At 35.9% G+C, this 20,933-nt stretch overlaps 2 protein-coding genes and 1 long non-coding RNA gene across 4 annotated transcripts in view; 2 read left to right on the top strand and 1 right to left on the bottom strand.

The window, feature by feature from the left end:
• On the top strand, positions 1–8,000 carry LOC139998515 (odorant receptor 4). Its single transcript, XM_072023125.1, has 9 exons — positions 1–677; positions 2,051–2,176; positions 2,238–2,358; positions 3,830–4,091; positions 5,859–5,981; positions 6,106–6,196; positions 6,280–6,419; positions 7,212–7,344; positions 7,736–8,000. The coding sequence occupies exons 1-9, from the start codon at positions 534–536 to the stop codon at positions 7,784–7,786; spliced, it is 1,191 nt and encodes a 396-aa protein (XP_071879226.1). The 5' UTR covers positions 1–533; the 3' UTR covers positions 7,787–8,000.
• Positions 8,001–15,003: 7,003 nt separating this feature from the next.
• LOC139998485 (uncharacterized) lies at positions 15,004–19,227 on the top strand. Its single transcript, XM_072023057.1, has 3 exons — positions 15,004–15,513; positions 16,331–16,535; positions 18,081–19,227. Exons 1-3 carry the CDS (start codon positions 15,218–15,220, stop codon positions 18,357–18,359), a joined length of 780 nt encoding a protein of 259 aa, XP_071879158.1. The 5' UTR covers positions 15,004–15,217; the 3' UTR covers positions 18,360–19,227.
• LOC139998486 (uncharacterized) overlaps positions 16,421–20,933 on the bottom strand; it is a 123,872-nt gene continuing 119,359 nt past the window's right edge. For both annotated transcript variants that reach the window (XR_011803309.1, XR_011803308.1), the window contains one exon: positions 16,421–16,604. This is a non-coding gene — a long non-coding RNA (uncharacterized lncRNA). The remainder of the gene's footprint in view (positions 16,605–20,933) is intronic.

Below are 20,933 nucleotides of genomic sequence, written 5' to 3' on the forward strand. Positions count from 1 at the left end.
AATATTTTACACAGCTGTGACCAATACTGGCAAGCAAGAACTGTACCGCAAGTTAGATATCCGTTAATTAGGAATCGATGCTGTATCCTTTAATTATAAATCGAAACTGGCGTGTAACTTCGCAGAATGTCTCACTTCATTTTACGTATTTTCCAGATTGCGTGTTCCAGCATGAATAACCGATTTGAAAACGCCACTTCAGTCGTACATTTCTCATTTGCCTTTGATTCTTTATGCAGAAATAATAGATTCTCGGAAGAATTTAATTAACGCAATTCGCTCTTTGAATTAAATAAATCGTCAACCGTGGTTTCACCTATTGCTTGCAATCGTTTGCGTGACAGATATTCAACGAATCAATTTCGTGTAGTTGTTCCTTGAATATCGACTATGAAACGGAATATCTAATGACAGTAATCGTTCCTGGTGAGCGGATCTTCAATGTTCTACAATTGATAGGTCTGGCTAAACTTCATAGGCCAGTCTTTGGGAAGTAGTCGTGGAAAATACATTGAAACATTGAACATCTCGGCATGGATAGTACTCAATATGAGTACTTGAGACTCAATAAGTACCTTCTGTTTACGATCGGCATCTGGCCGTATCAAACTACTCTGCAAAGGAGTTTGGTTGCAATCGTTTTCATTCCCATCATTGTTGCTCAAGTGATCCTACAGGTATTGATGCACATTGTGAAACAAATATATTCCACTTCACAGCCAGATATTGGACTTGATTTATAAGTACCTATATCTGCAGAGCTATTTTGTCCACTGCAACGAACCTCGAATTATTCGCACCTCGATTTATTCCACCGATTAATTACGTTACTCAGCGTATGCTCTGTTGTTCGTTAAAACCTCGCGAAACAAATATCAACGTATCGAAATGACTGCGCGTATTCTGATTTTCATTCTGCTGTCAAATATAGTCTTACAAACGTTATGTTTTAAACAGTTTCGATATCCGATCGTCTTCAGACTTTGACAGTGTAACAAAGTGGCGAATGATTCAATGAACGATTTAAAAAACAATATTTTTATCTACAAGATTTCCTGCATTTTTGGCATACGTTACTTGCTCGATTTTCCTTTTAACACTTTGACTGCCACTGTTCCTCCTGTAACGTCACGGTGGTCATTGGTGACCGGAGCGCTTGAACTTCTTACAATTGTAAAAATTGTGTAAAAATTGACAGTTAGAGCATTTTGAATATAACCGATAAATAGAAGATACTTTGAAATGAAAAGTGCCCCATTGGACAATTAAACATTTTTATTAGAACATCAATAAAAAAAGATGAGAACAAATCTTGCATCTAACGGTGCACTGTGTTTGCATCCATATCTTTGAGGGGTAATTACGAATATTATTATAAACACAGCTTAGAAAATAATCGTAAATGCTGCTTCATAATCATATAATTGAAGTTAGAAGTGTGCACATACCTCACTATTATACATAGAATGAGCAAATACCGTTTACTAATATCTTGTACACGTTTCAACAATATATTCTGCACGTTTTGCTTACGAGGAAATAACGAATGCGAATGGTTTGTTGAAATAAACGAAGACTTGTTACGATATGTCGCTATCAACTGTTGCCAAAGCGCCACGATGGTCACCCGTGACCACCAATAAGATAAACGGTTCATTGGGGAAGAATGTTGTCTCACATCATCGATTTATTATTATTTTGCCATTATATGTTTTGAATAATAAAAATACTCTCGTGGCGTCCTAAGCGAAACGTGTGATTTCGTCGTGGCAGTCAAAGTGCTAATAGTTGGTTCGCACGTAACGATGCTTGAAAATTAGTACAAGTTGAGATTCGCGTAATTATTTCCATGTTATTTTACTTTGACGTATCTTGTATAGTCTGATGTAATAGTAATAGTAAAAATGTAATAGTCTTGTGTTACGTAATAGTCACTATTATATGCTATATGTATATTATTAGGAAATTTTCATTTCTTCTTTCGTGGAAAGTTTTACCGAAATATCAACTTTATTGAAATTTTCCTTTTGGAATATTCCTTTTTTTTTAGGGTGGCGGAATGGTGACTGCCATAACTGCCAACGACATAGACTCGTTTCTGGAAGGTTTCGCGCCTTTTATGATCAGTTTGATGTGCCTCGCAAAGTATATCAATTTCTTTTACAATTTCAAACAGGTAAATTTGCCGCGTCTCTCGTGTCTAAAGTTAACGTTAACGTTCACGCGCAATTACACAGATGAAACGTTTGCTGGATATAATGCGAGAAGACTGGGAAATTTATAAGAAACTGAGAACCGAGTACGATCTTCTTTGTGAACAATACGCGATAGGAAAGAAAATTACTATCAGTTTTGTAGGTAAGGCGACCTTGCAACTTGCGATACAGCGTTTAAAAGTGATTAATACTGTGAGTATCTCATACGTATTAACCTGCTAATAACACTTATATTACTAACATATACGATACAATATATCAATATATTGTATATACAATACAATGTATTAATAATAATAATATATTAATATACAACATATTATAACAATATATTATATATATTGTACATAATATATATAATACAATATATTAATAACAATATATTGTATATATTATATGTATATTGTATATATATACAATATATTATATATTGTACATAATATATACAATACAATATATTAATAATAATATATTGTATATATTATATGTATACTGTATATATACATTATAAATATTGTACATAATATATAATACAATATATTAATAACAATATATTGTATATATTATATGTATATTGTATATATACACAATATATCATATATATTGTACATAATATATACAATACAATATATTAATAATAATATATTGTATATATTATATGTATACTGTATATATACATTATAAATATTGTACATAATATATAATACAATATATTAATATACAATATATTAATAACAATATATTGTATATATTATATGTATATTGTATATATACACAATATATCATATATATTGTACATAATATATACAATATAATATATTAATAACATTTACGTCATGTATCCTTAACGTAGATCAATTGTAAGAAAATCTGAATGTTCTAGAAACCTGAGAATATTTTATCCATTTCACTCTGAATCTATTACTTTATAGTTCGAACATAATATCTATGTATTTGTTATTTTTTGCTCTTCGGCTTTAATTTTTCAAATTCTATGTAACTGCTTTCCTTACGTTCACTTATTTTGATCTTACTCTTTACCGAACGCTATATAAATTCTGTTCAAACTTTTGATAGATAAACTTTTATATCGCAAGCATTTTTCAAGATTCTCAAGATATCCGACAACGCGTGTTAAAATTCTTTCGGAATTACTAGATCGAGCGGAAGATTTTATACCGAGTTGCTATTATCGTTAAAATATTCCAAATTGATTTAGAACTCTCAGCAAATAACACCACATACAGTAACTAACATAATTGATATCAACAAATTGAAATTGCACGATACGTGTGTTGTCGATTATATCGAAGATTAACGCGAGTTCCAGTCAAAGCGATCTTTATTTCTTCAAAAAAAAAAAGAAAGAAAGATGGGCAAAACTGTTCGATGAGCAGTGGAATTTATTAGATTCTTCGGTATATGAGAACTTTGTCTCGCGTCGCTCGAAATTCAGATTTTATTTGACGAAAATAAATATCATTTTGCGAAATTTACGAGCGTCCAAGGAAGTAAGAAAATCGGAAAAATAATAGAAAAATGAGGGGGAAAGGAAAGCAGACGAAATGGTGCTTTCAAATTTCCGCAATTTTAATTCGTAACGTTGATCACAGCTTTCTTATTCGGATTAATAACACCGTTTGCGGCGATGCCATTGCTGCTGAATGCAGCTGACGCTTTAGGACTCTGCAATATATCCGACGACCGACCGTTGGCGTTTCGTGTTGAACATTTCGTCGACGTGGACAGATACTACTTTCCTCTTTTGGTGCACTCGTACATTGGTACTTTAGCGTACACCGCAATTGTTTTGGCTATCAACTCGATAATAGCTGTCTATGTTCTACACGAGAGTGGACTTTGCGAAGTTTTAAGGTAACCGTATTAACTGTATCGATAGAAATTTCCATCGAAAATTTCGATCGATCTCCGTGCAGTTTAGTTGTCCTCTGTCACGTAAATTTCATGAAAATTTCCTTCTTAATACGACTACGAATAGGGCGAAAAATTGACAAAGATTGCGATATTTATTTTGATGTCAAAAGCGATATGAAAATATAAGGTAAAATTGAGAAATAAGAGTAAGTTTGATCTGCGAAAAATTGTTGGAAAGCAATTAATGAAAATTGTTGAGAAGTAAGAACAAATATTTATCGAGCAATCAATATTTTTTACGAAGCTTGTAAAATCCTGGCAAAGGTTTCTTCGAATGGTAAAGTATGTACGATATTTGTGCGGGCAAGAAGTGCATAAAATTTTATATGGACACTGAAAGGGTTAATAACTATTTAATGAACAGTTCTGAATTTCTGAAATTAATTTCCTCCAAAAGCATCGAATATCAAAGATCTCTACATTGTGACTCGATGTTACAAGAGGCAACGAATTAATACGAAATATTATTGCATATACGTTTTTAATGTTAGCCGATTTAAAAACGAGATTTCAACGTTTAACACGAATACGTGGATAATACGATAGAATTGATTTCTCTTGTATGCGATCTTCGTTAATCGAAAATTTCGAAATCTTTTCCATACTTTCTCAAACGATTACGATAAGCTACGAACTCCTGCGAAATTTGTGTTTTTATCATAGTTTAGAACGTTTAGAATTTTTGTTAGAATTTAATCTTAAAGTTGAGATTAATAATCTGTGGAAGACACAATGTTTACGTTAAAATAATATTCAGTGATATTTATTAAACAGAACTATAGAACCTGATGTATATAAGCGAGTGATGTAATTACCAACGTATGGAGATTGTTGACAGTTGGCCAGTTACTCTCAGACTAAACGCAGGTAGTAACCCATGAGCCTTAAATATTTTGAATCCCACTCTCTATACAGTAATGAGTATGACCTGTGTAAGTGTCTGTGTAAGGGGTTTGTGTCTATGCGTGAAATATCGTATTCCAACAATTTTTCAAATTGTCACGCACAATTAAATAAACTAGCTAACAGTAAACTTTGTCTACGATGAAATCTCGTATTTTTAGTATGAATCGAAAGAGCGCTCTACGAAGCTGGTAAAAATATTTTGAAAATTGCTATTGCAACTGATTTGGCAGCCAGCTCCATTTGTCGTTTATTAACTTTCTTTTATAAGAAGTACAGTTTATTTTGTACAGTGAGTGCGTGTTGCCACATCGTAATCGAATATTATTTTTTCACGAAGAGAAGCTCTATGCGTTCGTTCAAAAACACCTTAATATTGGGTTGGCAACTAAGTGATTGCGGCTTTCGTCATTAGGCGGTAATGACAAAATCCGCAATCACTTAGTTGCCAACCCAATGAATAAAGCGATAAAAATTCGCAAAATTAATCGCTAGACAACAGATATTTATCCATTTATAGTATGTTCGACTTTAGAGCTGCAAAAATGCATAGAACGTATATAAGATAGAAAAATCTACGAAATATCCAAAGTACAGCACTTGCTATGATAAAACGATCTTTTCTTTTTTCTCTAATCGTAGTCATAAAAATATAAAATTACATAAATATCCACGGTCTGCTGATCGTCGATAGCATTGTTTAAAATATTTTTGCCGACATTGTACACTCTTTCAAATACTCTTTCAATCTGTATCGAACGATAAACGAAGAACTCTTTTAATCGTGAAATCGTAACTGTTTAGATTCAAACTAGAAAACTTCGTGGAAAGCGACGTGATGGACGTGAAACTACATGCCAATAAACGCGATGATAAATGGTATCAAAATGCCAGGGACTGCGTACTATTGCACAAACACATAATCGAGTCAGTATTATTAATCGTCTCAGATTGTTCTCTATTCGCGTTCTTTGTCACGTTTCTCTTCGTTTCTAAGTGTCTCCAATGAAATAAAAATATCGATCTTTACATCTCCCCCTCGCTAATCAAGATTCGCTAATATACTCGAGGACGCAAATACAACGTCTTACTTGCTTCAGATAGGATTCAACATGATTTGCGTAAGCTTCACACAGTTCCAGGTCGGTTTTCAATTCGGGTCAAGTTCATTTTATCCTTTGTCAGCAAGACGATATATACGTTAATTGTTTGTCATTGCGATTAGGCGGTAATAAACATACAAGAAAACGCAGCCTTGGCTTTTAGATATATCTCGGTGACGATTTCCTTGCTATGCGATCTTCTGTTCGTAAGCTGGCCAGGACAACAGCTGTCGGATTCCACCGAACGTATATTCGAATTTACGTAAGGATTTTTCTTTAACCTTTTCTATCCATCGACTTTCTTCTAACGAATGAAAAGCGCCGAGGAAGCATCTGCGTTAATTAAACGCAGGGTGTCTTGTAGTTCGGCATGCAAATTTTGTCGGTACGTTATACGAGTAAAATCAAGAACAAAAATGTTGCACGAAAGTACTTGGAATTTGAGGCTTTAGTAAAAAGTTGTAATAGAAATATAGACAACGATACTTTGGCTATAATTTCTATGATATAGGCTCTAATATCACGTCATGTTAGATTTTGATGCGCAGCTAATATTAGAAAAATTAAAAGTGAAACTTTCGATCAGAACATTCCACTATCTCGTGTTACGTTAGAAAGTTTGTTAATTATGTATATCTTATGCAGTGTTTAAAAATGATTGAACAAATGACGATAGTTTATCTTATTCGTATGCTTTTTAGTATCTTCGATATGAAAAAATATAAGAGAGACGGATAAATAAATTATTTAATCGTCGTAGATTTCATAGAAATTTTAACTACAGATGGTATATAAACAAATTAGAAAATTATCTACTTTCGTAGTATATAAATTTTAATAGTAGGACATTTATAATCGTGCAAATTTCTTTCCTTTCTCAGTGATAAATTTCACGTTATTTAATAGAGTTCCATGTAGTAGTCAAGTAGTTGATTCTAGTAATACTTAATAAATAAATTCGTGAAGTAAAGTAGACGATAAATCAGATTATGTAAATTAAGGTAGAAATTGTGGATTACAAATTAAAGATTCAAAGGAACGTACATATTTTCAGAACAAACGGCAAATGGTATCTATCATCGATTAATTGCAGGAAGCTTTTAATGATGATGCTATCGAAAAGCATAACGCCTCTGAAATTAACAGCCTACAAATTCTACACTTTAAATTTAGAGAGTTTTAGCGCGGTAAGATTTACTTTCTACATTGATCGTTCCCTAAGTCGTCATGAAGTCATTCTCAAATTTAATGATCATTCAGGTCCATATCATATCTTGATCATAAATATCAAATTTTATACATATATCAATATTGACAATTAAATAACGTTAATCGAAGGATCACGTAAACTATTGTTTACTTAATTAACATTCATTTAAGAAAATCTCGTAGTTCATTTTTATTTATACAATGAAACTTTTCTTTGATTGCTCCATCAGAAACATCCATTTTCACTGCTGCCACTTTATCAAATATTATTTCTTTATGTATTGTGCATATGTTTAATATTATTATCATCAGACACCAAGCAGATAATTAAATTATTTACTATATTTTTATTATCTTTCACGTTTTAAGGTTGCACGAACATCATTTTCTTACACCATGGTTTTATGCTCTGTTCAATAATTATCAACCGATGAACGATGATTATTAACGATTTGCAAGGAAGAAAGAGAGTTTATAAGAACAATGTAAGCGTCTGTTGCCATGAAAGGAGCGTAGGTATCGTAAGGGTGACTGAACTATGTACTTGAAATAAAAAATAGTCTAATTGTTACTCTTTCGATTTTCTTTTAATTGTTATTTCTTTTACTCATTAACTAAACATTATGTTTTCAGCTTAATCCTATTTTTCTTCGATTATTTTTTTACAATATAATTTTAGATACTACGCGAATGTACTTAATGTAGATATATCGGGTTGGCAACTAAGTGGTTGCGGATTTTGTCATTAGGTGGTATTGAAAAATCCGCAACCACTTAGTTGCCAACCAAATACGTAATTGATCGATTAATGTCGCCTAAGATCTTGCGATCTCTGTATAATTTTTCAACGTACGTTTATCACCTTATTTCGTACTTTCTTCACGCTCTGACGAATAAACGACAAAATATTAAGGGTTACCATAGTTCTCCTTGCCATGACCGATTCCGCTATACGTCCACGCACATGTTGCCCTTTGGATTCATTCCGCCCTTTGAAGATTAAAATTGCTCTCCGATGGTCAATGTCATAGACTGTGACGAGTCGTTAACAAGTTTTTATCGACATTCGAATGACTTGTCCGATAGATAGGTGAACGAAAATCAATTAAGCCCAGGTGGAAGGTGGGGCGCGTGCCGAGCCTCTGATAGATCGGCGTAGCCGGTTTTAGTTGTCGACAATCTATTTTTCTCGAAAAGGAATCGGCCCCCGGCAGCCATATGGCACGCCAAACATACGGTTCGTTTCGATAAACGTGGAACACCGTTCGCGCATCTTTCCCTTTCTCTTCTGAAACGTAAGATTCGGCAACGCAAGCTTCCAAGCTTAGCCGATCGAAATTATCGAATTATCGGGTTGGCAATTAAGTGATCGTTAGACACTTAGTTTCCAACCCAATACAACGATTACAAAAATAATAATCGAAGAACGCTCGTAGAAAACACTGTAACTGCGAACAGGAAACAACTTTTCCAGGACGAAGGGAAGACTTGTGCATCGACGTGGTCCAAGTTCATGGAAAAGAAAGATACCTTCTCATCGCAAAGAAAACTCAATGTTTCCTTCGCTTAAGGCGAATCTGGCGAACGTGGTCAGCGAGTTTCGATGTTTCTCCCGAATCGCCGTTCGAACGCTGCACTGTGCGAGCGTCTTCTCCCACCGATCGGTAGGTTTCCGGCCAATTTGCGTCCTTGCCGGGTTAACGGACTCGAATCCTTGGAAGGACTGTACGTGTACGACCGAGCGTTCACGGGACAGTTTTTTCCCATCGGTCGGCCGTCTTTATCCTGAAATCTGCCGCGCTAGCCAGGCTAACACCTTGCGGCTCCTTTCGTCATGCGCCCTAGTTGCTCGTTGGCGCAGGGCACGCGCCGTGCCAGGGGCCCCTTTCACAGGGGTAGATCCCAGTGCAAGATGGATATCGCTAATTGTCTCAAGGCGATTCGTCCCGAGCAACGACCGTTGCATTCTGATACGTTCCCCTCCATTTTGCCCGTACGACCAACCATGGGTCGTACGCTACTTAATTAAGTTAATTAAACGAATTGAAACGTACTGGAATTTTGATTGTTCGAAAGATGGCAGGAGAAATACTACGTTCGTTTTTACTAATTCGCAGCGTTATTTCAGATACTTTTTAGAATGGGTTGTATGGTTCATTCGATGCGTACTTATATCGTATGCTATTCGTGGAATATGGAATATACAGTATGCGACATGTGGACAGAGAGAAGATTAAAAAGTGGCGTAATTTTACGAAATTGAATTATGATAGTCGAAAACGATGAATGTATGATATAAATCGGACGATCGATTTTGGAAAATCGAGTTTATTTTGGGAATAATTAAATTAAATGCAATAACAGTTAGTAAGAGATTTTATGCAAATTTTACCTGGAGAATAGAGAATCGATTTTTTAAGTTCTAAATTACTGTTCTTCTCTCGTGATCTATTCTACTCAGCAAATGACTGCCGGTAAAACAAAACGAAAGTAAAAATGTCGGTTGGCAGGTAGTCTGAATTTTATAGAATTTACATGTATATATTAAAATAGACGGCTGTTATCGATATGTTTAATACGAACGAAAAAGCCTACCGAGCAGACGAAGAAGTCGTAACAGATCCATTTTCGAATATGTATAACAAATCATCGCTACCTTTTTCTCGTCGCTATTTAATTTTAGCAAATCACGTAACGAAGATGCGGAAGATCAGCTGGAAGGCACAATGGAATAACTTCGCTTTTTCGTATATTAGAGACCTTTGGCATTTCGATTTTCATGTTACCAGGTTAACCAGAAGAGAACAGGTAACAGTTACCGGACTAATCGTAAGAATCGGCCGCATAAAACGTACTCCGAAATACTAAATTATTAAATAACTGTTAAAAATAAAGTAGGCTATTTGTTACTTTACTGTCGGAAATATAATAATCAACGCTATTTCCTGCAAGATAGACTAATAAGATAGAGCAACCTGTCAAGTTTACTTTCAAAAATCCCTTACGGGGTGCGTAGTTAAAATCGAGCAATGACGAGTGTGCACATGGAACGCAGTTAACTGGCAATAGATAGCCTTCGCGTAGACGGAATAAGAAACCTCATCGAGTTCCTAGATATAATTAATCTAATGTCAAAAATAACATAAAAAAGTATAGTCGTCGACAACCAAGCAATTGACGCGATTTAAATACCAAAAAGTGAAAAAGATTTGATTTGATACAAAAGTTACGCATGTAACTACGCAATTATCGATTAAAAATCTTCTTTCGTCCACAGCATTGGATTAGGAAGACGATGCAATGTACCATACGCGACGACTATTAATTAAAAACCAAAGACTATACAAGAGTATACAACAGTGTACAAAGTGTATATCGTACAACTGTCCACAGTAGTCAGCGTGTAGATTTCATATTATAAGAAGATTATTAGAAAGACGATGCAATGTACCATACGCTACGATTATTAACTAAAAACCAAAGACTATACAAGAGTATACAACAGTGTACACAGTGTATATCGTACAACTGTCCACAATAGTCAGCGTGTAGATTTCAAATTATAAGAAGATTATTAAAAAGACGATGCAATGTACTATACGCGACGACTATCAACTAAAAACCAAAGACTATACAAGAGTATACAACAGTGTACACAGTGTATATCGTACAACTGTCTACAGTAGTCAGCATGCAGATCTCATATTACAAGAAGATTATTAGAAAGACGATGCAATGTACCATACGCTACGATTATTAACTAAAAACCAAAGACTATACAAGAGTATACAACAGTGTACACAGTGTATATCGTACAACTGTCCACAGTAGTCAGCGTGCAGATCTCATATTACAAGAAGATTATTAGAAAAACGATGCAATGTACTATACGCGACGACTATCAACTAAAAACAAAGACTATACAAGAGTATACAACAGTGTACACAGTGTATATCGTACAACTGTCCACAGTAGTCAGCGTGTAGATTTCATATTATAAGAAGATTATTAGAAAGACGATGCAATGTACAATACGCGACGATCAACTAAAAACCAAAGACTATACAAGAGTATACAACAGTGTACACAGTGTATGTCGTACAACTGTCCACAGTAGTCAGCGTGCAGATTTCATATTACAAGAAGATCATTAAAAAAAACGATGCAATGTACCATACGCGATGACTATTAATTAAAAATCAAAGACTATACAAGAGTATACAACAGTGTACAAAGTGTATATCGTACAACTGTCCACAGTAGTCAGCGTGTAGATTTCATATTATAAGAAGATTATTAGAAAGGCGATGCAATGTACCATATGCTACGACTATCAACTAAAAACCAAAGACTATACAAGAGTATACAACAGTGTACACAGTGTATATCGTACAACTGTCCACAGTAGTCAGTGTGCAGATTTCATATTACAAGAAGATTATTAAAAAGACGATGCAATATACGATACGCGACTATCAACTAAAAACCAAAGATTATACAAGAGTATACAACAGTGTACACAGTGTATATCGTACAACTGTCTACAATAGTCAGCGTGTAGATTTCATATTACAAGAAGATTATTAAAAAGACGATGCAATATACGATACGCGACTATCAACTAAAAACCAAAGACTATACAAGAGTATACAACAGTGTACACAGTGTATATCGTACAACTGTCCACAGTAGTCAGCGTGTAGATTTCATATTATAAGAAGATTATTAGAAAAACGATGCAATGTACTATACGCGACGACTATCAACTAAAAACAAAGACTATACAAGAGTATACAACAGTGTACACAGTGTATATCGTACAACTGTCTACAATAGTCAGCGTGTAGATTTCATATTACAAGAAGATTATTAAAAAGACGATGCAATATACGATACGCGACTATCAACTAAAAACCAAAGACTATACAAGAGTATACAACAGTGTACACAGTGTATATCGTACAACTGTCCACAGTAGTCAGCGTGTAGATTTCATATTATAAGAAGATTATTAGAAAAACGATGCAATGTACTATACGCGACGACTATCAACTAAAAACAAAGACTATACAAGAGTATACAACAGTGTACACAGTGTATATCGTACAACTGTCTACAATAGTCAGCGTGTAGATTTCATATTACAAAGGAATTTTCTGAAATACTGTCGATGACCAAAAAAAGAACAAGCGAAAGTAATACGCTAAATTTTACAAGCAATGTTAAAAATAAAAATGATCCTTCTTGAACGAGTAGACTCGTGGATGTTTAGAACGTAGAAGTAGAAAATAAGAAAAATCTGTATGCTCATGGAAATAAGATCGCAACAGATGAAAACCGACAAGCAACTGTTACTATTGTTATTATTGTTATTATATAATTTTCTTTTGTTCGTCGCCGTAGATAATTACTTCTGGGGGAATTCGAACGTCTACAACATTTACGTCATCGTTGTACGTAAGTATACCGATACAAAAAGCCATAGATATTAGTCTCTACTAATTTTTAACGTTATTCCAGATATCTTTTAGATAGTAGGATTTATTCTATGTATTTTAAATATGTTGTACATTATTCGTTGAATATTCAACGCAGGTGTAATTGCTCCCGGAGGAATTTGAACGCCTGAAACGTCGCGACGACTCGTCGACGCGCGTAAATACACTGGCTCCTCTTCGTCTTCGCTTCTTTTACGACTATTTTCTATTTGCAGCGACAAACAAGATTCACATATTACGCGTGCTTATTGTATTTCCTCCATCAAGAAGACATCTGTCGTCCGATCGATGCGAAGAACGAAGCAGCGAAACTTTCTATCCTCCGAATTGTAAATGGTACAAAGGCTGGAAAATTGGAAATTCGAAGTAAATTATCATCGTGGAATCCACTCTGTCAGTTTCGGATCGGCGTTTGAAATTCTTTACGAATAATAAAAGATGTTTCCCTTGTACGCTTCGATGCGATTTTAAATGCATTTCTCGACTTTTTAATCGTTTTTAAATGTAACAAATTATGCTTTGTAAAACACAATGAAATAAGAAAAATTACGTATAATTTATCGCAATACAAACTACGGCGCTTCTCCACGAACAAGTCGTCGATTAAAAGAAAATTACCCAACGTCCTTCTCCATCAGTCCAGATAATTTTGTATACGATAAATCTATGTCGAACACGTTCCTCGCAAATTGTACATATTCTCCGTATATATTTACATATTTTATAAACAACCGCGATCTAATCACCAGTGTCTCCATAGCGGAGCCAATAGAATGTAAAGGGTCAATAAGAGCCTCCGTATATACGTTGCTCTCTCGCGATCTTCGGTCGCAAACAGTTTGCCAATTTTTGTGCGTTTATGGCAAAGTCCGAAGGTACAGAAACGCGCATTCCGCGTTCAAAAATATAAAAAATATTCAAAGTGGAATATACATTACAACACTACTTATATTGCTCGCGCACATTGCACATTGCACAACCGCAAGTTCGTCCAAATTCAAAAGGAAATATGCAACTAAGGACTGGAACTGAACTACCGGAATATGCAAATAAGAAGATAAGTATCGTGCAATAAAAAAAAAAATATTCTATTCGGATTCCGTTTAAAAATATAATAAACGCGCTCGTATAAAAATTGAGTAATACAAACGTCGAAATAAAAATCCATCAAATCGGCAGCTCAGTTGCAAGCTTCTCCTACGTTTGCTCTTTAAACTCTCGCCGCGGATCATGCAGCATCGAGCGAAATTTCAATCAACAGGTACGCTCGCTCCTCGCGTGCCTGTTATCTAAATCAACAGGTTACTTCTTCCGCCGTTCTTCAACAAGCGTTTAGCTGCTGTGTTATACGGCGGACCGATAAAGGGCTCGGACACAGGAAAGAAGAAAAGGAAAAACGCGAGCACGACGAGCGCGGGTCGTGGTGGTGGGTTTCTGCGGGGTAAAACGGTGCCGGCGAAGACAAGGAGAGGGTAGATGCAGAAGGAGCCAGAACGGGCCACCAGGTGCACCTACAGAATGGACATAAAACGAAGTGGGAACCATATGTTGATGCGGCGAAGGACGCCACGGCACGCGCCACACTCAAACTCCAGCTTTTACGTCGCGAGCATCGCTCACTCCTCTCGATTGTTGACACCGCTGCTGTTGCTCGATGAAACGACGAAACGATCCCGGTGCTTCGCGTACTTCGCGTCTTTTTGGAATCGCTGCAAGCACAGGAAAATACGAGGGTCGATGGTCGACGATCGATGCTGACTTTTCGATCGACAACCACGTGTTATTTTAAACGATGACTTTAACGTTTGCTGCCATACGACGGAACACTGCCGAAGGTGGATGACCGGAAAGACGTTCCTCGAAGCTTGGTATTTCGGTACGAGTGAAACGGAAGTTGAACTGTGTTTCAGTTTAGTCGAATCTCGATGGATAATTGTAACGAACATTGTTGATTCGACACGATCGAATCTCGTAACATGTGAAGCCGGCGCACTATCGAGACTATTCTGTGATCGCTGTGTAAACATATCGCTAACGTGGAAACCTTGTCGAGTAATATTTTCACGAAGCAAAGCAAAAGTGTTTCCATAAAGTGAAAAGTAACTGGAAGAAGAAGAAGAAGAAGATTAGTCGTCGATCCTACTAGTTTCTACAGAGGATTCCTAGGATCCTACAGAGCCTAGGAATTCTCCAGATTCACCGCTGTTGAGAGGAAAGCGTCGCCTGGAACTTCGATGGAACAGCAAAGAATTTCATCAAGATCGTCTTTCGAACTGTCGAGATTTCGCGTTTGTGTTGAGAATTAATCTATTTTAATGAGATATCGTTGGAAAGTAGCCGAGTGAGGAAAAGGATGGCTCTACTGTCGAACCACCACGAATACCCAGTTTCTACTGAAATCGTGACAACCACGTACCCGACGACGACGAGGACTTACGACACTTTATATCCGTCGCCGTACAATTCCCCGAATTACGACTCTATCAAGATTGCATATAGTGAGAATTACGCGCACAAAGGTGAGATCACCCCGCAGAAAGGAGCAGAGACGATCAGTTATGGGAAAGAGGTAGTTGCAAAATATTCCAGAACGCCGGATTCGTACGAAAGAAGCTCGTTTAGCGTTCTGACACCTGTAACGCCTCAGAGGTAAGTTGGTATTTTCGCTTCGAGTTCTGCGAATATTTCTCGCCTTACGATACATCTCCGTTAGTTGCGAATCAGCGTTTCGTATATTTGTCGCTTGTGCGAAATCACGTATTATCGTAGCTTTGTACAAACCAAGTAGCAGTATACGTTTATGTGAAACGAAAGTTGTATATAATTGTTTGAATGGAATTCAGTCGAAGTTGAAGTTTCCTACAATGTTTTTTATTTCGACAGATATCGAAGGAAATTTCATTTGAACAAGTTTGGTAAGTAAGTGAATTTCCTCGTCATCTTCGTCCAGCTCTCGTGTAGCTGCCTCGTTTCGAGATATATTCTATCGATAGTCCAGCAACGACTTTATCGTAATCAAACAGCATGACAAAACGTTTAATACGGTTGTTCTATCGCACTTAATTTGTAAAATATAATCAACGTGTATAATTATGATTATATATAATTATGAACGTTAGACAAGTGTCGAGATCATCGCGAACGATCTGCTTTCGCTTGCTTCGAGCGTGAAATGACATTAAGATAATTCCCAGTTTTGAAATCGTAACACTAACGTTGTTAGCACAACGACTATCGAAATGACTAAACCGTAAAAACGATTTCGATGGTCTGTTAGAACGCATTTCTACTTTACACGATATCAATACAGCTGGAGAATAAACGATACGAGGTAAATAATTGAAATAGCTATAGTAGTAACGTATATGAGAAGGATGTACAGCAGCATTTTTCTTGCGAATGCGACTCGTTACATGTTAATCAAGTGGCTCGAATGATAGCATTATAATCGATATAATTTTAATAGGTACGAGCCACAGCACGCGATAAATCACACCGCCTCTCCGGCAACGATGCTGCACGAGGACAGTTCTGTGGAGTATCGTCCGCCAGCCTATTGCTACGAAACTCCGCCTCAAGAACAAAAATTTCAAAGCCTGGAGGCCGGCAAGCCGATGCAGATGATGGTCGAGCAAAGAGGCAATTGTTGGGAACCTGTTACATCGGCGCAGGTAAATCTCAATGGATCGTAGTTTTTAATTGAGAACATCTCGCGATTTTACGACCAACGAAAGTTGTTTCTGAAAAAGATGACACAAGATCGTATGATAAGACTGAACTGACGTGGCTATTAAGGGGGTGTCTTCAATTAGAATGTTCTAAAACAACGTCTTCTGTGATTTTTCTTAGAGGGGAAAGAAAGAAACGAAGTTATTGAATTTTGAGGTATGGTTTTATACATATTTGACGAATACAAAAAAATTTTTTTCAAAGTAAAAAAGAAATTATAACAGATTTTTAAGCCTATTTCGTGGGCTGCGGTTTTCAACCGGCGTGAAACATCCAGCTCGTAATTCTTGACCGAAACAAAAAATCGAAAAAGGATTAAATTATTATATATTTTTCTTCTCGACGAACTAAAAAAAAAGCAGAAAATTAAAAATTTTGGCGGATTTAAAGAAAAAAATGTGTTTTATAAAAAGAAAAAATAAACGTCAAGGTGCTATAACAATTATTTAAATAAACTTTTTGACCAACTTGTACGAATATATAAAATCATACCTCAAAATTCAATAACTTCATTTTTTCTTTTCCTTCTAAAAAAAATCACAAAAATACGCTGTTTTAGAACGTTCTAATTCAGGACACCTCCTTAAGACGAAACACTGCTACGTGGGAGTATGTAAACGCGTTTTATGAATGAAATTTATGAATAAATAAAATAATTAAAGTTTGGAAGCAACGCGAAGATACGTGTGTGCAGAAACTACAAGATATTTAGTACAGAAAAATATTTATATTAGCTTGTCCGAAAAGTTTCTTTCGTTTATAAATAATAGACGCGCAACGTTTTTTATTTTATATTATTTTGTCGAATTACGTACGATCCACTTTGTTCCGTTGAGATAAACACCATTTCACAGACTTGGTTTCACGTTTGTACGAAGTTGTATTGTTGTAAAAGACACGTTTGCGAAAGAAACACACTTTCCGGGCAACCCAATATATATATATATATCCAGTTTGTGCATCTATCGTTTCCTTAGAAAACGACAGAAACTCTGGGAACAGCCTAATACATTTTTAAAATATCAAATATCTTGGAATTTCTATTGGGTTGGCAACTAAGCGATTGCGGATTTTGTCATTACCACCTAATGACAATATGCGCATTATCGGATTAGTTTCAAATTTGATGAACAACGTCGTATCTCGTTAGAGTGGGAATCAAATTTCCAAATTGTCTTGGCAAGCAGTTTGCACGATGGCAGTTCCAATTTTTTCTACCAAATGTTAATTTCGATTCGCGTGACAGAAGCCTACGTTCGGACAAGAGAATTCAACAGAGTATTTACCGAAATTTACATGATAGATTCGTGAAATCTCGTTTCAACGCACGGTGCTTGAACACGTAAACGACGCAACTAATCTGAACGAAGCTTCGTCTCGATACATCAACTTGTCGGATCGACGCGAGAGGCGAATAAAGGTTAACGAATTAACTGTCACGAATGAAAGATTTACATTGACGCAAGATGTGTAAATTGGTTTTGTAGAAACAAGTGTCGCCTACCAGCAGCCCTCGCAGAGGAAGACGACGCTCCAGGGACATTCCGCCATCGCCAAGCGTGTTGAAGCGCCGGCGTTTGGCCGCGAATGCGCGCGAAAGACGTCGAATGAACGGTCTGAACGATGCTTTTGATAAATTACGCGAAGTTGTACCGAGCCTTGGGGCGGATCACAAGCTCAGTAAATTCGAGACGTTGCAAATGGCGCAGACCTACATCGCCGCGCTCTGTGACCTTCTTCAGAGACACGATGGCAAGTGGCAGTGAAAAAGTGATAACTGCAAAAGGTCAACGTTCGAGTGTCTACGTTCTACGTATGTAAACTATCGCTTACAAGTATTTAGAAACTTACTTTTTACGTATATCGAAATATTTTCGAGTCTGGCGATTTCAATGTTGTGTTAACTCGGCGTTAGCTAATTGGCAACGAAATTACAAATAAAACTGTAATCGTATCGAGTAATGATCGTTATAACATAAAATGTACAAGTAATCTTCTGACAATTTGTTTAGATCTTTAAGTCTGCAGGGCAATATTTATTCTATCGATAAGCGTTGTGTGTATTGCGTTCTTAATTAATTTGCATGTAATTCGTACTTTTTATTCGTGGATCGTACACGACTACGATCACAGACGGCTAATAATCCAAAGATATATTAGATAAACTTAGATATATAGCGAAATTATTATTAAATCGTTTTTAAATGTCTACGTATTATCGTAATCTATCTATGTTATTGCTGTTGCGATACATATTTCGTACCACTGCTAATTTTCTGCTAATTTTCTATGTAGAATTTAATATAGAATTTCATTTGTTTAATGTAAATTTATTCAATATTTTAGTCGATAAAACGCGCCAGAGATGATTGAAATAGTGGGAAAGCGTAATTGAAGGAGTAATAGGATAATTTAAAAGATCGGTGCCATTATTGTAATACTCAAATAAATACTAATTTCATCGACATCGTAAACATATTGTATTTATATAAAAAATTAATGCGAGATCGTAATAATTATTTATCGTTTAAGAAGCTTTCTAAATTTTTACCTATCACAACGTTTTAGATTCGTAACTAGTACCATGCTCTTCTACTTCGATTTATTACAGTTGTTTATTATATTATTTATTATAGTTGTCCGAAAAGTGTTTTTCTTTCGCAAACGTATTTTTGACGACAGTGCACCTTTATACAAACTAAGTCTGCGAAATGTCGCGGTGTTTAGAACAAAATGGATCGTACGTAATTCGTCTGTACGTCTATTAGTTTCTTATAGAACGAAAGAAACTTTTCGGACAACCTAGTAGTTTATAAATTAACGTTCAAGAGCAATGCCAGTGACTCGTGCGTTTATTGTATATTTATATATTTATTGTGTAGCTAGTCAGGAATTGGAAAAATGCGATTTCGACATATATCGAGCTAGAAACAATATTTCGTACCGTCCATTTGATAGAATAAGTAATTCACGAAGCCAAAGAAGAATCGTTGAACGAAGTGAAGATTCGAAGACGTCGAATAACCGTAAGTGATAATTTCTAGATTAAGTCGTTTAAAAGGAGATTCGTGTGAATATTATATCAATATGTTATGGGAAATTTATATCGATGTAAACTATTGTAAATAAAATACCCGAAGATTCCAACGAAAGATTTTCTTAAAAATTGTCTTAAAAATTTCGAAAGTAAATTAAAAATGATAATCTCTTGTAAGTCATTACGCATCACGTATATCATTCGACACCCTCGTCCATCCAAATTTTCCCAAACCAAAGAACTGGCAGCTGTTTTCAAAGGAGAAACGATCAAACTTGTCGATCATTTTGAAAGCAGAAAACGAGAAAAATAAAATTTGGAAGCTTTGATAAATTAATCTTCGATAGCAAACTTTCAAAATTGTCGATTTAATAGACTAACGATGAATTAATAAATTTTTATATCTATGGAATACGTGTAATTGCGCTCGCTAATACCTTGCCAGGGAATCTAACGAGAAATAATCATTAAACGAATAAATAAAATTTACTTATCCAGACAGTATACATACGTATTCATCGTGAAATCAACGTAAACAATGTTTTGTATCTAATTGATAGAAGATGGCTGTTTTGCAGTTCAATCGTTGTATTTTCGACCAGTCGCGGGGAGACGCGATCGCGAGGAAGCGCGTCAACGGGAGTCGTAAATTCCCGTTACGATTATAATAATCGACACCACGAACAGGTCGATCCCCTTATTTCTTTTGGGATAATAGAGGTGGTTGATGTGGTAAAACACTGCGATTAACAGGTTATAATATCTACATTTCCAACAACTTAGTACAAGAAAAAATTACGCCGTGGCGTAAGGTATAAGAGTCGTAGACGATTGTTGTTTGATGGGTGAAGACCCGATAGCGAGACGTCGACTGTTCTCAAGTTAGAGAATCAGTGTGAAGATGCGGACTGATATATAGATCACTGCAACTAACAGGTTATAATATCTACATTTCCAACAACTTAGTACAAGAAAGAATTACGCCGTGGCGTAAGGTAAGTGTCGTAGACGATTGTTGTTTGATGGGTGAAGACCCGATAGCGAGACGTCGACTGTTCTCAAGTTAGAGAATCAGTGTGAAGATGCGGACTGATCTATAGATCACTGCGATTAACAGGTTATAATATCTACATTTCCAACAACTTAGTACAAGAAAGAATTACGCCGTGGCGTAAGGTAAGTGTCGTAGACGATTGTTGTTTGATGGGTGAAGACCCGATGGCGAGACGTCGACTGTTCTCAAGTTAGAGAATCAGCGTGGAGATGCGGACTGATCTATAGACGAGATCGAGTCCGAGTAGAT

This window comes from Bombus fervidus, chromosome 3 (genome assembly GCF_041682495.2).
Source record: "Bombus fervidus isolate BK054 chromosome 3, iyBomFerv1, whole genome shotgun sequence".
NCBI lineage: Eukaryota > Metazoa > Arthropoda > Insecta > Hymenoptera > Apidae > Bombus > Bombus fervidus.

Bases quoted from the DNA above. Each gene is read 5' to 3' on its own strand.
- LOC139998515 (XM_072023125.1), top strand. From the start codon at position 534: ATGGATAGTACTCAATATGAGTACTTGAGACTCAATAAGTACCTTCTG. The intron at 2,177-2,237 runs GTAAATTTGCCG...GCAATTACACAG, and splicing joins TCTTTTACAATTTCAAACAG to ATGAAACGTTTGCTGGATAT. The intron at 6,197-6,279 runs GTCGGTTTTCAA...CATTGCGATTAG, and splicing joins TAAGCTTCACACAGTTCCAG to GCGGTAATAAACATACAAGA.
- LOC139998485 (XM_072023057.1), top strand. From the start codon at position 15,218: ATGGCTCTACTGTCGAACCACCACGAATACCCAGTTTCTACTGAAATC. The intron at 15,514-16,330 runs GTAAGTTGGTAT...TAATTTTAATAG, and splicing joins ACACCTGTAACGCCTCAGAG to GTACGAGCCACAGCACGCGA. The intron at 16,536-18,080 runs GTAAATCTCAAT...TTGGTTTTGTAG, and splicing joins AACCTGTTACATCGGCGCAG to AAACAAGTGTCGCCTACCAG.